General features: G+C 36.6%; 1 protein-coding gene across 2 annotated transcripts in view; it reads right to left on the reverse strand.

Annotated features, from left to right (window-relative positions):
* The window catches only part of SLC38A9 (solute carrier family 38 member 9), a 91,019-nt gene that overhangs the window by 19,391 nt on the left and 49,829 nt on the right, over positions 1-21,799 (reverse strand). For both annotated transcript variants that reach the window (XM_035014439.1, XM_035014440.1), the window contains 3 exons: positions 20,317-20,511; positions 18,214-18,321; positions 1,340-1,446 (listed from right to left, as the gene is read on the reverse strand). In XM_035014439.1, coding sequence (XP_034870330.1) covers positions 1,340-1,446; positions 18,214-18,321; positions 20,317-20,511 — 410 coding nt within the window. The remainder of the gene's footprint in view (positions 1-1,339; positions 1,447-18,213; positions 18,322-20,316; positions 20,512-21,799) is intronic.

The raw sequence follows: 21,799 nt of genomic DNA on the forward strand, positions 1-21,799 counted from the left end.
CTATCTTGGTATATGTTCCATAAGCATTTGAAAAGAATGTGCATTCACCTGTTACTTGAGAGAAGACTTTTATAAATGTTAATTAGATCAAGTAGGTTGATATTATTTTGGTTTTCTATATCCTTATTTATTTTCTATTCCATCAATGATTAAAGGAGGGGTAATGAAATCTCCAATTATAATAGTTGAATTTGTCTACTTCTCCTTTCTGTTTTGACAGCTGCTGCTTCATTTATTTGGAAGCTCTGTCCCTGTGTGCATATATATTTATGATTATTATGTCTTCTTGAGGGATTGATCCCTAAAGATCATTATGTACTGTTGCTCTTTATTTCTGTTAATACTCCTCATTCTGAAGTCGACTTTGTCTGATACTAAAACAGCCACTCTACCTGTCTTATGTTTAGTGTCTGCATGGTATATCTTTATATTTCAAGTATACAGCTGACCTTTGAACAACATCGGTTTGAAATGTGCAGGCCCACTTAAATGCAGATTTTCTCCAACAGATACAGTACAGTACTATAAATGCATTCTCTTTCTTATGATTTTCTTAGTAACATTTTCCTTTCTCTAGCTTACTTTATAAGAATATAGCATATAATATATAAAAAATGCAAAATATGTATTAATCAACTGTTTATGTTATCATTAAAGCTTCCAGTCAACAGTGGGCTATTAGGAGTTAAGCTCTGGGGGAAAGTTATACATGAATTTATGACTGCGGCAGTGGGGGATGAGGTAGTCAGCACCCTTAACCCCCATCTTGTTCAAGGGTCAACTGTAGTCAGGTTTTGTTTTTTAATCACTTTGATATCTTTTAATTGCAGCATTTAGACCATTTATATTTAAAGTTATCATCAATATGATTGGGTTTAAATCTATTATCTTGCTATTTGTTTTCAGTTTGTCCCATCTAGTCTTTGTTTTTCTTTTTATTCTTTTTTTCTTTTTTTTAATCTTTTAGATAACCTGGGTATTTTAAAAAGATTGTATCACCACTGTTGGCTATTAGCTATGCCTCTTCATTTTTTTAGTGATTACTCTATAGCAGGGGTTGACAAACTATGGTCCATGATGAAAGCTGGCTTGCTGTCTGTTTTTGTAAATAAAGTTTTCTTGAAACATAGCCACCATCCATTTGTTCAAATACTCTTTATGGTTCCTTTCATGACACAGAAGCAGAGTTAGGTAGTTATAACAAAGACCATAAGGCCCACAAAGCCTAAAATATTTACCATCTAAACCTTTACAGAAAAAGTTTGCTTATTACTTCTATGGTTTAAATTTAAGAATTAAGATCCAATAACAAAATTCAATTCCTCTGACGATTACTCACGTTGTTTTCTTGGTTCTTGTTGTTCTTCAAGAGTGTAATAATACAATTATGAATAAAGAAAGCAAGGGTAAGCACTCCAGTCAGCTGTGGAAACTGAAATCTTATCTCTAGGAGAAAAAGAGAGTGGAAAAAAAAAAAAAAAAAAACCACAATACATTAAAACTGACAGCCAGAAAACGAATGTTAGTAGCCAAAAGTTGACTGCCAAAAATTAGTTGCCTCTGCCTTATCCAGGGAATAAGAATATTAAAATGTCTTTACAAAGTTCCTCAAGGCTGGCATTATACTTGAGCAAAGTACTGGAAAAGGGAAAGAAAAGGAATTAAGAAATGACTACTCTGTGAGGGTATTTCACATCAGTTAATGCTGTTTGAGGTCACACAACGAGTGTGTGGCACGGCAGGTTTCCAAGTTAGAACTCTGAAGGTCTTCCTCTTCTAATACCTGAATTTGCCAGAAAAACACCTTTAGAAAAGGAATCAGAAAAAGGGAGAACTGGTTATTTAACATTTTTCAAGGGCTAATGTAAAAGGCACTGCTTAAAAATACAGAAATAACAAATGTCTACACAGAGGGGAATGCTTAAACTAGGATATAATTGCTCTGTGGTATATAGTACTTAAGAATTATGTTCTAAAGAAAGGTTTTATGCTATGGCAAATGTTAACGACTCAAATAGCATGTATAGTATGATTTTACATTTATTTTTAAAAGTTTGTGTGTGTATATATATACACAGGTATGCTAAGAAAAAGGATTGGAGGAATAATCACAAAAGTTTAAATAGTGATTATCTCTAAATTTTCTATAATAAATTCAAAGTTAATATGAAATAAGAACAATAAAATAATAAATATTTCAAAAGTACTGCCAATTTCTGTCTTTGAGGTTTGCTAACACAAAAATGAAAAACTGCTTTTATGTAGAATAAGACCAAGATTTACAGTGCTATATCTAGGCAAAGTAGGTGGCAAAAGTGAAGAACAACCTGTCTCAAGGCATTCCTTAGTTATAAAAAGAAAAGAAAGTCCACTGATTTTTGCAATAGTATTTAGGAAAGGAAATAAGAACAACTAAGAAGCAAGCACTGGCTCTGAAATAAATCAGGATATAAGAGTTTAAAAATTATATACTTTAGTTTTCCATTAAGTTTTTGTTGGTCTCTTAGCTTTCATCTAAATTTTCACTTGCAGAAGCAATTCAAAGTCTATTTTTCTGGGGTGCCTGGGTGGCTCACTCAGTTAAATGTCTGACTCTTGGTTTTGGCTCAGCTCATGATCTCAGGGTTGTGAGATCGAGCCCCGTGGTGGGCTCTGCACTGGGCATGGAGCCTCTCTCCCTCTCCCACTGCACCCACCCCTCCCACCCATGTACACATGCTCTCTCTAAAAAAAATAAAATAAAATAAAAAAATTTTTCTCAGGAAAAATTTCCCCTTTTCTGTCTATAATCTTTTAACTCTTTTTTACATCTAAGCAATAAAATAAAATGTGGGGGCAACTCCCACTTCTGTTTAAAAAAATAAAAATTTTAAAACAACTTTATTTTTAAGTAATCTCTACAACTAATGTGGGGCTTGAACTTACTTCGAGATCAAGAGTTGCACTCTCTACTGACTGAGCCAGCCAGAGCCCCACTGCCAAAACCAACTCTTAATACACTGGGCATATAAGGATACATTGATCACTTCAGATCAATAATCAGAATTATATTTATATAATAGTAAGAGAGGTACCATTTTTGGAAATATGATAAAATTATTATTTACACGACTGTATTCTTTGCAGAACAATAACTGAAAAACTCTTTAGTAAGAATTCAAAGTCATCAAATCACAAAGGAAGAGAGCAAAAGAGAATGAAAGGAAAAAAGGAATTACAAAACAACCAGAAATCAATTAATAAAATGACAGTATTAAGTCCATACCTATCAATAATTACTTTATTTTATTTATTTTTTTCTTGTGCACATCCAGGATGATTTCCTTGGGATGACTTTCTAGAAGGAGTATTTTTTTTTAATATTATGTTCAGTTAGCCACTGTATATATCAAAAATTATTTTAAATGTAAATGGACTAAATTCTCCAACCAAAAGAAAAAGAGTAGCTGAATGGATAAAATAACAAGACTCAACCAGATGTTGCCTACAAGAGACTCACTTCAGCTTTAAGGACACACATAGACTCAGAGTGAAGGGCCGGGAAAAGATATTTCATGCAAATGTAAAACAAAAGAAAGCAGGGCTATATGTATATCCAAAAAAATAGACTTTAAACCAAAGACTGTATCAAGAGACAAAAAAGGTCATTATATAATAATAAAGGGATCAACTCATCAAACATTTGCAAATATTTATGCTCCCAACATAGGAGCACCTAAGTACATAAAGCAAATATGAACAGATCTGATGGGAGAAATAGACAGCAATATAATAATAGTAGAAGGCTTCAATATACCATGTTTAACAATAAATAGATCATCCAGACAGAAAATCAATAAGGGAACATTGAACTTAAATGACACATTACACCAGATGTACTTGATAGACATTTACAAAATATTCCATCCAATAACAGAATACACATTCTTCTCAAGTGCACATGGAACATCTCCAGGATACATCACATGTTAGCCCACAAAGTATGTCTCAACAAATTTAAAAGAACTGAAATCATACCAAACATCTTTTCCAACCATGATGGTTTGAAACTAGAAATCAATTACAGAAAAAAAAAAACTGGAAAATTCACAAATATGTGGAGATGAAGTAACATGTTACTGAACAACCAATGAGCCAAAGAAGGAATCAAAAGAGAAATCAAGATGTTGAGACAAATGAAAATGGATACAACTTACCAAAACTTAAAGGATGAAGCAAAAACAGTTCTATGAGGTCAGTTTATGGTGATAAACATCCACATTAAGAAACAAAAAAGATCTCAAATAAACAACCTAACTAGATGCCTGGGTGACTCAGGTGGTTAAGTGTCTGACTCTTGATTTTGGCTCAGGTTATGATTTCAGGTTCCTGGGACTGAGCTCCATGTTAGGCTCTGCACTAAGTGGGGGGTCTGCTTGAGGATTCTCCCGCTTCCTCTGACCCTTCCCCCGCTTGAGCTCATGCTCGTTCGCTCACTCTCTCGAAAACACATAAATAAATCTTAAAGAAAAAAACCAACTTTATACCTCAAGTAATAATGAGAAAAAAAGAACAAATTAACCTAAAGTAGAAGAAATGAAATAACAAAGATGAGAGCAGAAATAAGTGAAATAGAGACTAAAAAGACAATAGAAAAGATGAATAAAACTAAGGTATTTTTTTGAAAAGATAAACAAAACAGATAAACCTTTAGCTAGATTAAACAAGAAAAAAGAGAGAGGACTCAAATGAAAAAATTATAAATGAAAGGGGAGACATCACAACTGATAGCACAGAAATACAAAGATTTATAAGAGACGACTGTAAACACTTATACACCAACAAACTGGACACCAACAAATTGGACTTAGACACCAAGAGATAGATACATTACTAGAAACATACAAACTACCAAGACTGAATCATAAATGGAAAATATGAACCGACCAATTTCTAGTGAGGAGATTGAATCAGTAATAAAAAATCTCCCAATAAAGAAAAGTCCAGGCAGGACCAGATATCTTCACTGGTGATTTCTAGCAAACATATGAAGATGAACTAATACTAATCCCTTTTAAACTCTTCCAAAAAAATAAAAGAGGAGGGAACACTTCCAAACTCACTTTATGAGGCCAGTATTACCCTGATCCTGATATCAAATTAAGGCAAGGACACTACAAAAAAAGAAAATTACAGGGCAATATCCCTGATGAACATAGATGCAAAAATCCTCAACAAAACATTAGCAAACTGAATTCTATACCATGATTAAGTGGGATTAATTCTAGGGATACAAGGACAGTTCAACATCCACAAATCAATCAACATGATAGACCACATTAATAAAACAAGGGATAAAAATCATATGATCAGCTCAATGGATGCAGAAAAAGCATTTCACAAACTTCAATATCCATTTATGATAAAAACTCTAAACTGGGTATGGAGGGAATGTACATCAACATAATAAAGGCCATGGCCAACATAGTACTCAACAGTGAAAAGCTGAAAGCTTTTCCTCCAAGATCAGGAATGAGAGACAGGATGCCCACTCTCACCATTCTTATTCAACACAGTACTAGAAATCCTAGCCAAAGCAATTAATCAACAAAAAGAAATAAAAGGCCCCCAAATCGGAAAGGAAGAAGTAAAACTGTCTCCATTTGCAGATGACATTATATATAGAAAACTCTAAAGACTCCACCAAAAAACTTACAACTGGGGCGCCTGGGTGGCTCAGTTGTTAAGCGTCTGCCTTCAGCTCAGGTCATGATCCCAGGGTCCTGGGATCGAGCCCCACATCGGGCTCCCTGCTCCGCGGGAAGCCTGCTTCTCCCTCTCCCACTCCCCTTGCTTGTGTTCCCTCTCTCACTATGTCTCTATCAAATAAATAAAATCTTTAAAAAAAAAAACAACTGTTACAACTAATAAATAAATTCAGTAGTTTCAGGATACAAAATCAATATGCAAAAATCTGTTGCACTTCTATACACTAACAATGAACCATTAGAAAGAGAAATTAAGAAAACAATTCCATTTACAATAGTATCGGAAAGAATAAAGTACTTAAGAATCAATTTTAACCAAAGAGGTGAAAGACCTGTAAGGTGAAAACTATAAGACAGTAATGAAAGAAACTGAAGATGACACAAATAAATGGAAAGATATTCCATGTCCATGTTTGAAGAATTATTACAGTTAAAATGTCCATGCTACCCAAAGCAATTCAATGCAATCCCTATTAAAATTCCAATGGCATTTTTCAAAGAAATAGAACAAACAATCCTAAAATGTGTATAGCATCACAAAAGACCCTGAAAGCCAAAGCAGTCTTGAGGAAGAGCAAGACTGAAGATAGCCCAATCCCGGATTTCAAACTACAGTACAAAGCTATTGTAATCAAAACAGTATGGTACTGGCAAAAAAAGAGACACAGAGATCACTGGAACAGAAGACAGTGCCCAGAAATAAACCCAGACATACATGGTCAATTCATTTATGTTAAAGGAGCCCAAAATATACAAACTGGATCAGCCACAACCACCTCTCAATTATTACCTCAGTTTTATGTGCTTTAGCACATTCACGTTCTGACAGTATTTTCATTAACACTGCTTTTCTACATATTCTGTTGGTGCAGAGAGAATGCATAAATGAGGCTATAGCACCTCTGACCTCAATTTATTATATTATTATTGTTATTATTACCATTACCATTATTATTATGCATTTGACCGTAGCAGCTCCATTATGAACCCTACTTTTAGGCAGGGAATTATAGGACTATTTTTCCTCTACCCTACTGATGTCCTGGAGTCATAGAGAACTATCTCCTACTTCAGCCAGCCTTAAATAAAGGGGAAGGAGTGTTTCAGTGCCACTAAAGTTGTTTTTAGCTTAAAAGAGAAGGCTCTTCATGACTGGGACTTGGCCTCTTTATCCTTATCGCCAATCACTTCTCAACTAGTATTCTTTCACTCCAGCAACCCAGATTCTTGTAATTTCCTAAATGGGTTGTGTTATCTCAGGCCTTAACTGTTGCTTAAACATGTTGTTCTAATGACCTGGCATAGATCCCTTCCACCAATTCTTCATTTAAAGAACTCCTTTAGGTCCTTAGAAACCTTCTCTGATTTCTAATTTTTATTTGCATGCAATCCCCCTAGATTATTGTCTCTTAGATTTATCTCTACATTATGATCGGTAATTCACAAATTGATCTTACTGCTCAACTGTAAGATCCTGGAGGGTAGTGAGCCACATCTCTTTTTGATAATGTATAGCACATAATCAGAGGTATTCCTTTATATTCAGAATAAAGGACTTCAGCCATTTAAGTGGTCAAAATTCTATTTTAAACTGTTCTTCAGAATGACTTTGCTTTTTGCTAAGATCTTTCAGTTTTCAATAAGCTCCCTTCAGTATAGCTATCCTTCCTGTCTTTCAGAGCAATCAACTTCTATTACCTCTAAATGCTTTCTGAAGCAATTTGTTAATCGATCCTTTTCTAACCATGGCTGGTGATACCAGTGTTGTTTTTAACTTGTCAAATTAGAATGAGTAAATATCTGGCTTTTTCCAATTAACCAACAAAAACTCTTTTTGAGTAATTTTCTTTTTTATTTTTTTTAAAGATTTTCTTTTTTTTTTTTAAGGATTTTATTTATTTATTCATGAGAGACAGGGAGAGAGAGAGAGAGAGAGGCAGAGGCAGAGAGAAGCAGGCTCCCCGCTGAGCAGGGAGCCCGATGCAGGACTCAATCCCAGGACCCCGGGATCATGACCTCAGCCGAAAGCAGATGCTTAACCATCTGAGCCACCCAGGCGCCCTAAAGATTTTATTTCTTTATTTGACAGAGAGAGAGAGAGCACAAGCATGGGGAGCAGTAGAAGGAGAGGGAGAAGCAGGCTCCCTGCCTAGCAGGGAGCCCGATGCGGGGCTCAATCCCAGGACCCTGGGATCATGACCTGAATCGAAGGCAGACGCTTAACGACTGAGCCACCCAGGAGCCCCACTGAGTAATTTTCTTAAAAACCTGAGATTCTTTTCAACAGTTTCAGTGAGATATAATTCATATGCACTTGACCCATTTAAAGTATACAACCATTTTGGAATGCCATTTGGCAATATCAACCAAAGCAGAATATACACATACCCTTTGACCTTGCAAATACACTCTTAGGTTTATACTCAAGAGAAAGCTGTCATATTTTCACCCTAAATATGTATAAGAATAGAGTACAGCAATAAACATAATACTAAACAACTGGAGACAAACGTCCTTGAACAGCAAAAGATAAACAAATTCTTGAACAAACAAGAAGATAAAGATGACTCCAGGACATCAGTAGGGTAGAGGAAAAATAGTCCTATAATTCCCTGCCTAAAAGTAGGGTTCATAATGGAGCTGCTACGGTCAAATGCATAATAATAATGGTAATGGTAATAATAACAATGGGTATATGGGTATAGTTATACAATGAAATACCAATGAGAATGAACTACAAATGTACACAACTACATGGATCAATATCACAATTTAATGTTGACTGGAAGAAGCCAGACACTAAAGAACATATGTTCTATATTTCTTTTACATGACTTAAAAACAAAACAAAACAAAACACAGACAAAACCAACTTTTGGGGTTAGAAGTTAGAACAGTGGTTAACTTTGCAGGGAGACAGCAGCTGGTAGGCATAATGAGAGGAACTTCTAGAGTGCTAGTTTTTGCTCTGGTTCTGGGTATCTGGTACATTGTGAAAATCAAACTGTATACTTAAGAGTTGTGCACTTTTATATGTGTATGTTATGCCTCAATAAAAAGTTCAAAATGATAGGGCTTACATGTAAAAAAATATGAAAACAGAAATTCCATTATATTTGGAGGCATTATTAAGTATCAGTGAGTGCATGGTAGAATGTAGTCTGCTCCTAATGGAAAGTTAATAACAAAACTATTTAAAGCATATGTGGTTAGAAAATTATTTTTTCTGGTTGCAGATGAACACAATGCTGCTAACAAATGGCAAATCACTGCATAATCCTTGGAGATCAGTGTCTGAAGTCTTTCTGAAACCAGATTCAAAGCATTTAACAGTTTTTCATTTTAAAAATGTAGTCCTAAATGTGTACTAATTGTTAAAAAGTATTACAGGGCTTCCACCAAAAAACAGCATTCTCTTGCTTCATACCTCCCATACTGAAGCCTGTTTCCTAGAGGTAATTATACCTCTTATAACTATTCAGCACACTTTAAATTTATAATCTATCTTATTTAATATGCTTATATTCCTTTTCTTTTATTTTAAAAATTTTAGACATAATCCATTGACCTTTTATGTTACTACCACCGCTCACATTTTTCCATCCCCTATCCCCCCAATATAATCTTAATTCTAATTTTGGTTTTGTAAAAATAAATATTCAGTGTTTTAATTTTGATGATTATTTTGTATTATTCACAGTTAAGCCAAGAAATGTATTATCATTATATTTTCTTATATAAAAATACTTTTGTTGGCCTGTTTTTATGGAGGTTTACAGAGATTTGGAGGTATTTTCTTTTTGGCTGCCTGTCTCAACACTAATTTTTCCCCAAACTCTCCAAAAGAATGGTAAAAATCTACTCTATACATGGGGCGCTTGGGTGGCTCAGTCATTAAGCATCTGCCTTCAGCTCAGGTCATGATCGCAGGGTCCTGGGATCAAGCCCCACATCGAGCTCCCTGCTCCGCGGGAAGCCTGCTTCTCCCTCTCCCACTCCCCCTGCTTGTGTTCCCTCTCTCGCTGTGTCTCTGTCAAATAAATAAATAAAATCTTAAAAAAAAAAAAAACCTACTCTATACAACACATCAAATAATCTTTTCCATTTCATTTTCCTTTTGAAAAAATGCCTCCTGGGGCCCTCTGTCTGCTGCTGTGATCTGGGCAGGTTGCTTGCTAGGCCTGCTGCACAGCTGTTTCCTAGGATAGCCCTTCACCACTACTCTCAGGATTCTGTGATTTACTGCTTTTTGGTGGAACACATTCTGCAGGGTTTTTTGTGGGGTTTTTTTTGTGAGAAAGAGTACATGGAAGGTAAAATTTTGTGAGACTTTACCTTCTGAAAATATCTATTGTACTCTAACACTTGAGTTAGGGTATGGTGGGATTTAGAATTTTATTTTATTTTATTTTATTTTTACTTTTTATTTTTTTAAGATTTTATTTATTTATTTGAGAGAGAGAGAATGAGAGACAGAGAGCATGAGAGGGAGGAGGGTCAGAGGGAGAAGCAGACTCCCTGCCGAGCAGGGAGCCTGATGCGGGACTCGATCCCGGGACTCCAGGATCATGACCTGAGCTGAAGGCAGTCGCTTAACCAACTGAGCCACCCAGGTGCCCGGGATTTAGAATTTTAAGTTAAAATAACTTATCCTGAGACCTTCATGACACTTCTTCTGTCTTCTAGTTTTAGGAGTTGTTAAAAAGCCTGAGACTATTCTGACTCCAGACCTTTTGTGTAAACTTGTTCTTCATCCCTAGAAGCTTTCAGGGTCTTCTCTTTATCCATGGTGTTCTGAAATCTTGCGATGATATGCTTCAGTATGGATTTTAGGGACTTGTATCTCTAGAAACTCATGTTCTTTGGTTAGCAGGAAACCTCTTAAATTATTTCTTTGGCAATTTCCTCCCCCACCCCTTCATTTTCTCTCTATTCCATGGAACTATTTTTAGTTATTAGGCTACCCGGATTAATGCTTTAATTTTCTTACCTTTTTTCTATTCTTTCTTCCTTCCTTCCTTCTTTCCTCCCTCCCTCCCTCCTTTCTTCCATCCATCCAGGATTCCTAATCTACTTTTTGGGAAGTTGGCTTTATCTTCCAAATTTTCTTTGTATTCTTAATTTTTATTATATTTTTGGTTTCTAAGACCAACCTCCCTCCTTCTTTCCTTCCTTGGCACCCAAATACTGTTTCATGGATATATCACTTTCTTTTGTCATTTTGAGACAGTAATTTTTTGCAAGTTTTCTTATTCTTATTCCCTCTTATTCTCTTTTCCTTTCAAGGTCTTCCCCCCTGACTGAGTTTTGTTTTCATGTAAGAGGCTTTCCACAAAAATCTAGTGATCTTTGCCTATTTTTTTTTTATATCGAAGCACATATGCTTTGGTGCTTTATATTGAAGCACAAAAAAATGCATACTTAGTAAACATCTAAATGGTCTGATACAAGCAAAGTACCTGCCACTTCTTTGGTAGAACCCAAATGTCCAAGACTCTAGGTCTTTTCTCTTGGACTTGTCAGTTTCTCCAGAGGAGAATCCTCTGTTAGCCTATGCTGTCAGCATTCTGGGAGCCAAAGAGTAAAGAAAAGAGAATTGGAAGGATACAGGGAGAGAGGAGAGTCTTACCACTCAGCATAACACTTTCACTTAGTCTCTATTTTCAGACTAAAGCCTTTTTCCCACCCTTTGTTGTATGTGGAGAATCTGACTTCTGAGCCTAACTCAGTTTCTTCCATCACTTGGCTAAGTTGAGGGGGAAAAAGGGTTTATAATCTAACTATCTACCTATTCCTGATGTAAACTTGCAAAGAATTCTCCCCATTTTAAGCTCTTTTCCTTACTCTTGTTTTCGGAGGGACCCAAATGCCTCTAAATACTTAGGGTTTCAATGTATAGCTCAAAATGTTCTCCTTTGTGATGGAATCCCTCTCTACAGGTACTTAAATTTCAGCTTTGTCTGCTTTGCTGTCAGTCTAACCATCTACCAGTTTTCCAGTATAACAATCTACTGCTGTCTCTTGTCTGCTGTTGTCTCATCTATAGTCTCTTTGTGTTTGTTTTTACATTTATTTCTTCACTATTGCTTTTTTTTTATTAAAGATTTTTATTTATTTATTTGACAGAGAGAGACACAACGAGAGAGGGGAACACAAGCAGGGGGAGCAGGAGAGGGAGAAGCAGGCTTCCCGCTGAGCAGGGTGCCCGATCCCAGGATCCTGGGATCATGACCTGAGCTGAAGGCAAATGCTTAACGACTGAGCCACCCAGGTGCCCCTCTTCACTACTGCTTTAATGAGATTCAGGAGGGAGTAGGGATAAACACCTTTATTAATTCAACATTGTTTACGGACTACTCACTATGCCCTCGGAATTATTATAGGCCTTGGGGATACAAGAGTAATACAGAAGTACAGAAAGCAAAAACAAAGAACATCCCTTTTCTCAGGAGCTAAAACTTTTTTTTTTTTTTTAAGATTTTATTTATTTATTTGACAGAGACAGAGACAGCGAGAGCAGGAACACAAGCAGTGGGAGTGGGAGAGGGAGAGCAGGCTTCCCACCGAGGAGGGAGCCCGATGTGGGACTCGATCCTGGGATCATGACTTGAGCCGAAGGCAGATGCCCAATGACTGAGCCACCCAGGCGCCTGAGCTAAAACATTCTTGTTAAGGACGACAGATACACAAGTTAAAAAAAATACAGGTATTCCTTACCAACTGAACTTTCACTCTTGAATTCAAGAACCAAATAGACTAAGAAACATTTTTACAAAGTCCTTTGTTTTCTTAACTTCTGCTACTTTCTATCTGAAACTCAAGAACCAAATAGATTAGAATAATAGATATCCCTTAATATTTCAACTCATTATTAGAATTAGGAACTTAATAGATTTAGATAACCAAGGATACTTGCATATAAGATCTGGTAGTGATGAGAGCTCTAAAGAAAAATAAGCCATTATGAAGTGGGAGTGGGCGGGAAGCCAGGGAAGGCCTCTCTAATGATAATAACCATGTGGATACCTAAGAAAAGACAAGGGCATTTCATGTATAGGTAAAAGTTAGTGCAAGAATTCTGAGCTAGGAGTGTGCTTGCCATTCTTGTGGAACAGCAGGGAAACAGTGTGGCTGGAGTGGACTAAGTGGAAAAGTAACAGGGAATGTGGCAGACAGGATGCCAGGAGTCAGATCATATAGCACCTGTGGACTATGACAGAGGCTTGCTTTATTTATTTATTTAAAGATTTTTATTTATTTATTTGAGAGAAAGAAAGCGAGCACAAGGGCGCCTGGGTGGCTCAGATGGTTAAGCGTCTGCCTTCGGCTCAGGTCATGATCCCAGCGTCCTGGGATCGAGTCCCGCATCGGGCTCCCTGCTCCTTGGGAGCCTGCTTCTCCCTCTGCCTCTCTCTCTCTCTCTCTCTCTGTCTCTCATGAATAAATAAATAAAATCTAAAAAAAAAATAATAATAAAGAAAGCAAGCACAAGCAAGGGGGAGTGGCAGGCTGAGGGAGAAGCAGACTCCCCGCTCAGCAGGGAGCCCAACACTGGGCTCAATCCCAGGACTCTGAGATCATGACCTAAGTCAAAGGCAGACGCTTAACCAACTGAACCACCCAGGCACCCAGAGGCTTGTTTTATTCTGAATGAGATGAATGAGATGGGAAACCAGGCTTTTGAAGGTGGTGTTTTAAAAACCTCACTCTGGTTGCTGGGTATGGAACAAACTACAGAGGGGGAGGAGGAGTGGAAATGGTGAGACTAGTTAAGAGGCTACTATAATCATCCAGGTGGAAGATTAGCAGCTTGACTAATTCTTTCTGGTGGAAATAGTAAAAAGTAGTCAGATTCTCAATTTATTTTAAAAGTACAGCTGACATGCTTTGGGGTGCCTGGGTGGCTCAGTCATTAAGCGTCTGCCGTCGGCTCAGGTCATGATCCCAGGGTCCTGGGATCGAGCCCCGCATCGGGCTCCCTGCTCAGCAGAAGCCTGCTTCTCCCTCTCCCACTCCCCTGCTTGTGTTCCCTCTCTCGCTGTGTCTCTCTCTCTGTTAAATAAATAAAATCTTAAAAAAAAAAAAAAGTATAGCTGACATGCTTTGCAGATATGGAAGGTGGGGGAAAAAACCAATCAAGTATGATTCTAAAATGTGGGGCCTGAGCACGTGGAAAATTGGAGCTACCACTTTCTGAGAGAGAGAGACCTGGGAGAAGAGCAGATTAAGCAGGTTGGTGGGATGGGAGTGGATGAGGATGGAAACAAATATTTGGTTTTCATAAATATAAGTTTGAAATACCTAGTGGATGTCCAAGTGGAGATGTAGAAGGGGCAGGTAGATAAGGATGGATCTCAGTGGAGAGATCTGGCCTAGAGATACAAAACTGGGACTAGTCACCATATCGACAATATATAAAGCCAGGTGACTACATGATATTACTTAGGGAATAAAGGTAGAGAGAAAAGTAGTTTGAATAAAACCCTACATAACTCCATAACTAACTGGTCAGGAATGTGAGAAAGTAGTCATGTAGAAGAATCAAGAGAAAATGGGTTTTACAAAGACTCCATCAAAAAGGAGAACTACAGACCAATATCTCTGATGAACATGGATGCAAAAATTCTCACCAAAATACTAGCCAATAGGATACAACAGTACATTAAAAGGATTATTCACCACGACCAAGTGGGATTTATTCCTGGGCTGCAAGGTTGGTTCAACATGCACAAATCAAACAATGTGATACAATGCATTAATAAAAGAAAGAACAAGAACCATACGATCCTCTCAATAGATGCAGAAAAAGCATTTGACAAAGCACAGCATCCTTGGGCGCCTGGGTGGCTCAGTTGGTTAAGCGACTGCCTTTGGCTCAGGTCATGATCCTGGAGTCAGGGGATCGAGTCCTGCATCAGGCTCCCTGCTCAGCGGGGAGTCTGCTTCTCCCTCTGACCCTCCTCCCTCTCGTGCTCTCTGTCTCTCATTCTCTCTCTTTCAAATAAATAAATAAAATCTTAAAAAAAAAAAAGCACAGCATCCTTTCTTGATTAACTCTTCACAGTGTAGGGATAGAGGGCACATACCTCAATATCATAAAAGCCATCTATGAAAAACCCACAGTGAGTATCATTCTCAATGGGGAAAAACTGAGAACTTTTCCCCTAAGGTCAGGAACACGGCAGGGATGTCCACTATCACCACTGCTATTCAACATAGTATTAGAAGTCCTAGCCACAGCAATCAGACAACAAAAAGAAATAAAAGGCATCCAAATCGGCAAAGAAGTGAAACTCTCACTTTTTGCAGATGATACTTTATGTGGAAAACCCAAAAGACTCCACCCCAAAACTGCTAGAACTCATACAGGAATTCAGTAAAGTGGCAGGATATAAAATCAATGCACAGAAATCAGTTGCATTTCTATACGCCAGCAAGACAGAAGAAAGAGAAATTAAGGAGTCGATCCCATTTACAATTGTACCCAAAACCAGAAGATACCTAGGAACAAATCTAACCAGAAGCAAAGATTCTGCACTCAGAAAACTATAGAATACTTATGAAAGAAACTGAGGAAAACACAAAGAAATGGAAAAGCGTCCCATGCTCATGGATTGGAAGAACAAATATTGTGAAAATGACTATGCTACCTAGAGCAATCTACACATTTAATGCAATCCCTATCAAAATACCATCCACTTTTTTCAAAGAAATGGAACAAATGATCCTAAAATTTGTATGGAACCAGAAAAGACCCTGAATAGCCAGAGGAATGTTGAAAAAGAAAAGCAAAGCTGGTGGTTTCACAATTCCGGACTTCAAGCTGGATTACAAAGCTGAAATCATCAAGACAGTATGGTTCTGGCACAAAAACAGACACATAGATCAATGGAACAGAACAGAGAGCCCAGAAATGGACCCTCAACTCTATAGTCAACTAATCTTCGACAAAGCAGGAAACAATGTCCAATGGAAAAAGGACAGTCTCTTCAACAAATGGTGTTGTGAAAATCAGACAGCCACATGCAGAAGAATGAAACTGGCCCATTTCCTTACACCACACACAAAATAGACTCAAAATGGTTGAAAGACCTAAATGTGAGACAGGAGTCCATCAAAATCCTAAAGGAGAACACAGGCAGCAACCTCTTCAACCTCAACTCCAGCAACTTCTTCCTAGAAACATCACGAAAGGCAAGGGAAGCAAGGGCAAAAATGAACTATTGGGACTTCATCAAGATAAAAAACTTCATCAAGATTATGTTAATTAAAAAAAGGAAAAAAAAAGAGGAAATAGGGTTTTAGAAGTTCAGAAAATGTTTCAAGATGGAAGGAGTGACCAAATGTGCTCATGCTGCTGATAAGTTGAACAGGAAGAGACGTGAGAACTGGTCACTGGATTTGACCAAGATGGAGTTACTGGATATCAGTGGAGTGACTGGGGCAAAAGCCTAGCAAACACGAGTTCAAGGCAAAATGGAAGGAGAAGTAGGAAGAGTGAGAATAGACAACTCTTTCAAAGAATTTTTCTTTAAAGGGAAGCAATAGCTAGCGGGGAATGTGGAGTTATCTGAGTTTTTGTTTTAAGACTGAGAGATAGATTTTTATCTGGTAGGAATAGTTCAGTAAAGGAAATATTTGATGGTACATGATTAAGGAGAAAGAAGGGATAACTATAGAAATAAAGTCCTGGAGGGAGGAAAGGATAGGATGAAACACACATGAGTAGTTTTTTCTACTTTTCCAATTACCTGGCAAGAAAGGCAATAGGATCCACTGCATTGAGAAAGAAATTTTTGTAACAAAAGTATATAAATAAAGATTCAATCAGAACTATAAGTTTATGTGAACTGTTCATCAAGGACAGTAAAGACTCATACCCTCCAAAGTTCTCTGATTCTTAATTAGCCTTTATTGAAAAAGATTTATGACATATTTTGATTCCTAAAAAATTCTTCATTCATAATAAAGTAACTAATTTCAGGACCATAAATATAAACACAAGCCTCTTTAATCCTCATGATTCTCCCTTCAGATCATTTAGAAATGAAATACAGTGAAATAAATGACTTAATATATACTTAAACATGTTTTCTTTTCCATCTTCTAAATATTTATACTCTTTTTTTCATATTTCTCTCATGTCTTATTATTAGCAGAAATGTTTATCACTAAGACTCTTAATATAAATCACTATGGACCTAATTTTAGAAAAGACATCCTAGACTATTTTTATCAATGAATGGAAGCACTAGCTTAAAGTGGTCATTTTCATTCATATCCAATTTTAAATACAATATGAAAGAGAAGGATGCTTTTCGGGCTCCAGTATTTCCTTTATCCTGAATTTACACTGACTTTTTAGTCTATATGGGCTTCTTTTTTTTTTTTTTTAAAGATTTTATTTATTTATTTCACAGAGAGAGACACACAGTGAGAGAGGGAACACAAGCAGGGGGAGTGGGAGAGGGAGAAGCAGGCTTCACGCAGAGCAGGGAGCCCGACGCGGGGCTCGATCCCAGGACCCTGGGATCATGACTTGAGCTGAAGGTAGACGCTTAACGACTGAGCCACCCGGGCACCCCTATATGGGCTTCTTATAGAAATAAAAAAATCAAAGCTAATGCACCCAGATGATCTGAAAATAAGTAACCATAGTAACAAACAACTTCCAACAAACAACTCGATAGACTTGGAAAACCCAGGCATGTTGTAACAAAAGAAACAGAAAGAGTGGTAGACAATTCTAATTGTTGACTTCAGAGAGTAACACCAGATACTAATTAGACCTGAATTCTAGACTACCTGAATTAACAGGTGAAGAATGGAAAGTCGTCTTTCTAAACCAACAAGAAAATTTTGTACTGCTTTCTCCTTATGAGTTTTCAGGATACTAGTATAATACTCATTTCCATTTTCTAATCTGTTTTCTCATTTAGCATTGTCCATTCATTGCTTCATGGTGCTTTTATCATATCCCAAATCCACTGAATTTGGGTGAAACTTAAGATAATTGCCAAGTTATAACCATAAGAGAAAAAAGGAGGGAGGGAACACTTAATAACCACCATCTTAATTAGCCTGAGAAACAATTAAAAAAAAAATAGGGGAACACTGATGTTAATGAACAGTATTATCCACATATGTTTATCAATGACTATATTCTAAGCTTCTGAAATTCTAGCGGTATGCTTCCCCAGAAAAGTCTAGAAAATGAGTTTGATTTTTTAATTGCATTATAACTTCACTGAACTTTAATTCTCAAGCAGAAATGACAAAGGGCCTTGGTTACTCCTGAGAGAAAAGCAGAGTAATTTTAACTGCACTCCTGTTTTTAGCTTAATAGCATTAATAAAAAGTGCTCATCAAATAAAAAATAACATTATTTGTTATATAATAACAATAGTTAGCTAAAAGATCATATTTTTGTAATTTATTGATTTTTTATTTGGCCAAAACAGCTTACCTGGTACAAAATACTCTGTTTGCACAAGCCAGTGAAATTCCAAATGAAATCCCAAGTGTATGGCCTTAAAGGTGACAAGGAAAATCAAATAGAGAACGGACACTGTGCCTGTGAGAAAAAATTAAGAAACCATTTATCATCTTTGCATGTTTTACAGACTATTTTAAAATTAAGCTTTGTTTCTATATTCTCAGCACAGTTTGGAAAATTATTACTCTCATTGATTATGCCCACTAAAACCCAGGTGGGATCTAAAGAATAGAAACAAGTTAATATGAGTTTTCAGAAAGCAAAATACTATGCAGTAGGCCTAAGAAGAACTAGAGGAAGGTAGCTCATATATTGAAGAATGCGAAACTGTTTAATTTATTTAAGAGCTCAGTTAAGAGGAGGACACATGCAAAGAATTCATTACAAAACTGTAAGCTTATACAGGAGAAAAAAAAACACAACATGAAACTGACTCTTACTCTTTGTATTGGAAATATTAGAGATGGTGTATAAGCTGGAAAAGTCTGTCACAGCGTTTACTATATGATAAGAAAGTAAAGAAAGAAAAGTAGTGAATGTGGATCATAAGACTATTTGAGAAAGGCGATAAGCCAAATAATCCATGAACAATCTGATCTAGGGTTTGACTAGGCAGTACTACCTGCTAGATGACAATATTACAGATTCCATTCATAGGTAATCATACACAGGGTGAAGTGGGTATTCAGATTTTTTAGTATTCTAGAAGTTGGAGAGTTTTCCTTTTAAAGAATTAAGCCCAGTCATTATGGAGTAGAGTCAAGAAATCCAAGTAGGTTTCTTTCTATAGGAATTAGATACTAATTTCTGTAAAGAAGCTATAATTTTAAAAGAAAGGGAAAGTACCAAAAAAAAAGGGGGGGGGGAAGCAAAATATTCTTAAGGAGGTAGAGAATAATCAACTTGGTTACAAGTCTGGTGATTGTTCTAGCAAATATTTTTACCAGTCTATATGCTAACTTTTAAAGATCTGTTCCATAGGAAAGTCGGCAAGCAAATCAGGAAACCACAAACGAGTTATATAAGCTCACTGTGCGTTTGCAGATTAGCTGATTCAGAAACGATAAAAACAAAAGGACAAAGCTTATATAACCACAATGCTTGATTTTCTGTGTGTGTCTGCGGCAGTCTTGGAGAGAATCCAATTGTAAGGCAGAGAGGTATAGAGAAATATCCTTACCTCCTCCTTTGGTTTTCTGAAAACGCCCAAAGCCAACTCCTTGATGTGATGAGTAATCTAATTATTTTATACTCTACATTGCCTACCAGGAGATCAGATCTATAGGGAGGAGGTGAAACCCTATGGTTTATTTGGGGTAATCAATTTTTTATGAATGTTATCCTTATCTTTAGTTAACCAGATCTAAGTTTTTATTGGCGGTTCCTTTTGCCATCTTAAAGTTCAGTACTGCAAATGAAGATGGGATCAAAAACATTCCTTTAATGATGCAGAAATTTGTGAAATTTTTTTAGTGATTTCAGAAATTTCTGAAAAACTGGGGTCACGGTAAGAAGTCTGTTCTTTTAAGGAGGCAATAGTATTCCAATAAAGGAAAAGCACTGGAGAGCAAAAGCAGAATAAACCTCATTAGGTTGACTTAGAGAATGATGCCCCAGGTTGAAAGCTAGGTGATAATTCTGTGCTATACTCTTAAATAGAAACTGTAGGAAAAAATATTCCATAACTTCCCTTAGTAAATTCTTATGTTTCCAATCCTTAGTATTGAGAATCCCTGTAATATACAATTTGGATCTCTCCTCCTGAAATCTTAATCTGTTTCCTCTAGTTGTACCCACCAAAGAAATGAGGAACTGTGGTTCAGTAAGGATAGAATGGGAAATCTAATAACTCATATTTTAAAAAAAAAGAACTTGGACTTGAAATGGTCATCTACATTTTTCTCTGTGTCAAACTCCACAAAAAAAACAGAAAGCAAGGTGACATATGAATGAGCAAATTAAACATAGGTTAACAGGCCTGGTAGGTAACTTTCTCTAGCCAGATCATATTTCCACAGAATCCAGTGTGTACTCTATTACACAGAAGCTCCATGACACAGTGCCTCAGCTTACCTAGGATATTAAATTTTGAAAAAAATGAAGGAGATTTGAAATTGAGCAGTGGCAGGAGGAGCCCTATGAGGTAAAAGGGCACTGTCTTGGACTTATTCCACCACTTATCAAACTGCTGGAGTCCTGTGTCATTGGCATAGAAAATCATAGAGCCATTGTCAGGATGGTCACCACTCCCAGGACTTGGACAAATCACTGCAACAGAAAGCATCAGATTAGAGAAGACCACGAAGAATACAAAATGACTACCCCAGAGACTGACACTTGCTCTACCAAACTCAACTTGTATCATGAATAAGTTTTTGCTTTCTGAAATAGAGGGTTATATTTAAACACATTAGGAAACTTTTACTTACAAATAATTAAAGGTGGAAGAATCTTAGAAAATTCTGAGGTATATCCTTAATTTCTATGGGAAGCTATAAAATTATCCTACCAACTATCTTTTGGTTCCATTGCCAGAGAGAAAATTTTGGACTAAATGGTATTTGATCTTATTTATACAATAATGTAAGAAATACTCAGGGTGATTGTTACCTTTGTGCTAATAACCCACACGAAGGCCAAACAACAGGTTTGTTTGTTTTTCTTTTTAGAAAGTGAGAGGGGCAAAAGGAGAGGGAGAGAGATAATCTCAAGCAGGCTCCACACCCAGTGCAGAGTCCAATGTGGGGCTCAATCTCACAATCCTGAGATCGTGAACTGAGTCAAAGTCAAGAGTCGGATGCCCAACTGACTGAGCCACCCAGCCGCCTCAGAACAGATTTCTTTTAACAATAAACAAAATCTATGGGTTTGGAATAAAAAGTGGACAGCATTGAAACAGATGACATGGTATTGCCAAAACCTAACTACTGCTGATAGCTTACGAATCTTGAATTTCAGCAATCTGGAATAATTCTCGTGGAAGTTTATCACATATTATAGCAGCCTAACAGCCTAGATTATATCCAGAGAACTGGGAACTGAGTAAAACATATTTTTCCTAACACTGATCTTCAAGTGGCAATTTCTGCTGTTAGGAGAGAGGATACAAATCATTCTGTGTTTCTAATTTCATAATAGTACTTTTCCTAATAATCAGCCCTTTAAAAAGAACTCTTAATGCTGGTGAAAAATACTCCTAATAAGTAACAATCATTCTCATCACTAGTCAAAGAGAAAATGATATATTCATTTTAAGTTCTGTTTCTAATTTTATTCTCTATCCATTATATATTTGGCATGCCACAAAGCCAAACACTTAATTTTCTTGCTTAGTTAGCATTTTAACATATACTTTTGTCTTCTATGTCTGGACAGAAGTAAATTAACTTGAATTTTTCTTGTGCTAATAATTACAGTGGTAAAGAGCACAGGCTGTGGAAGTAAACTGACTAAATAATGAATCTTGACTGTCACTTAGTAGTTATGTAACCTTGGGCAAGTCATTAACTTCGCTGTGTTTTGGTTTTTCTATCTAAGAAGTGAAGTTGACATTATC

This window comes from Mirounga leonina, unplaced genomic scaffold (genome assembly GCF_011800145.1).
Source record: "Mirounga leonina isolate KUSES-001 unplaced genomic scaffold, KU_Mleo_1.0 Mir_168, whole genome shotgun sequence".
Classification (NCBI taxonomy): Eukaryota; Metazoa; Chordata; class Mammalia; order Carnivora; family Phocidae; genus Mirounga; species Mirounga leonina.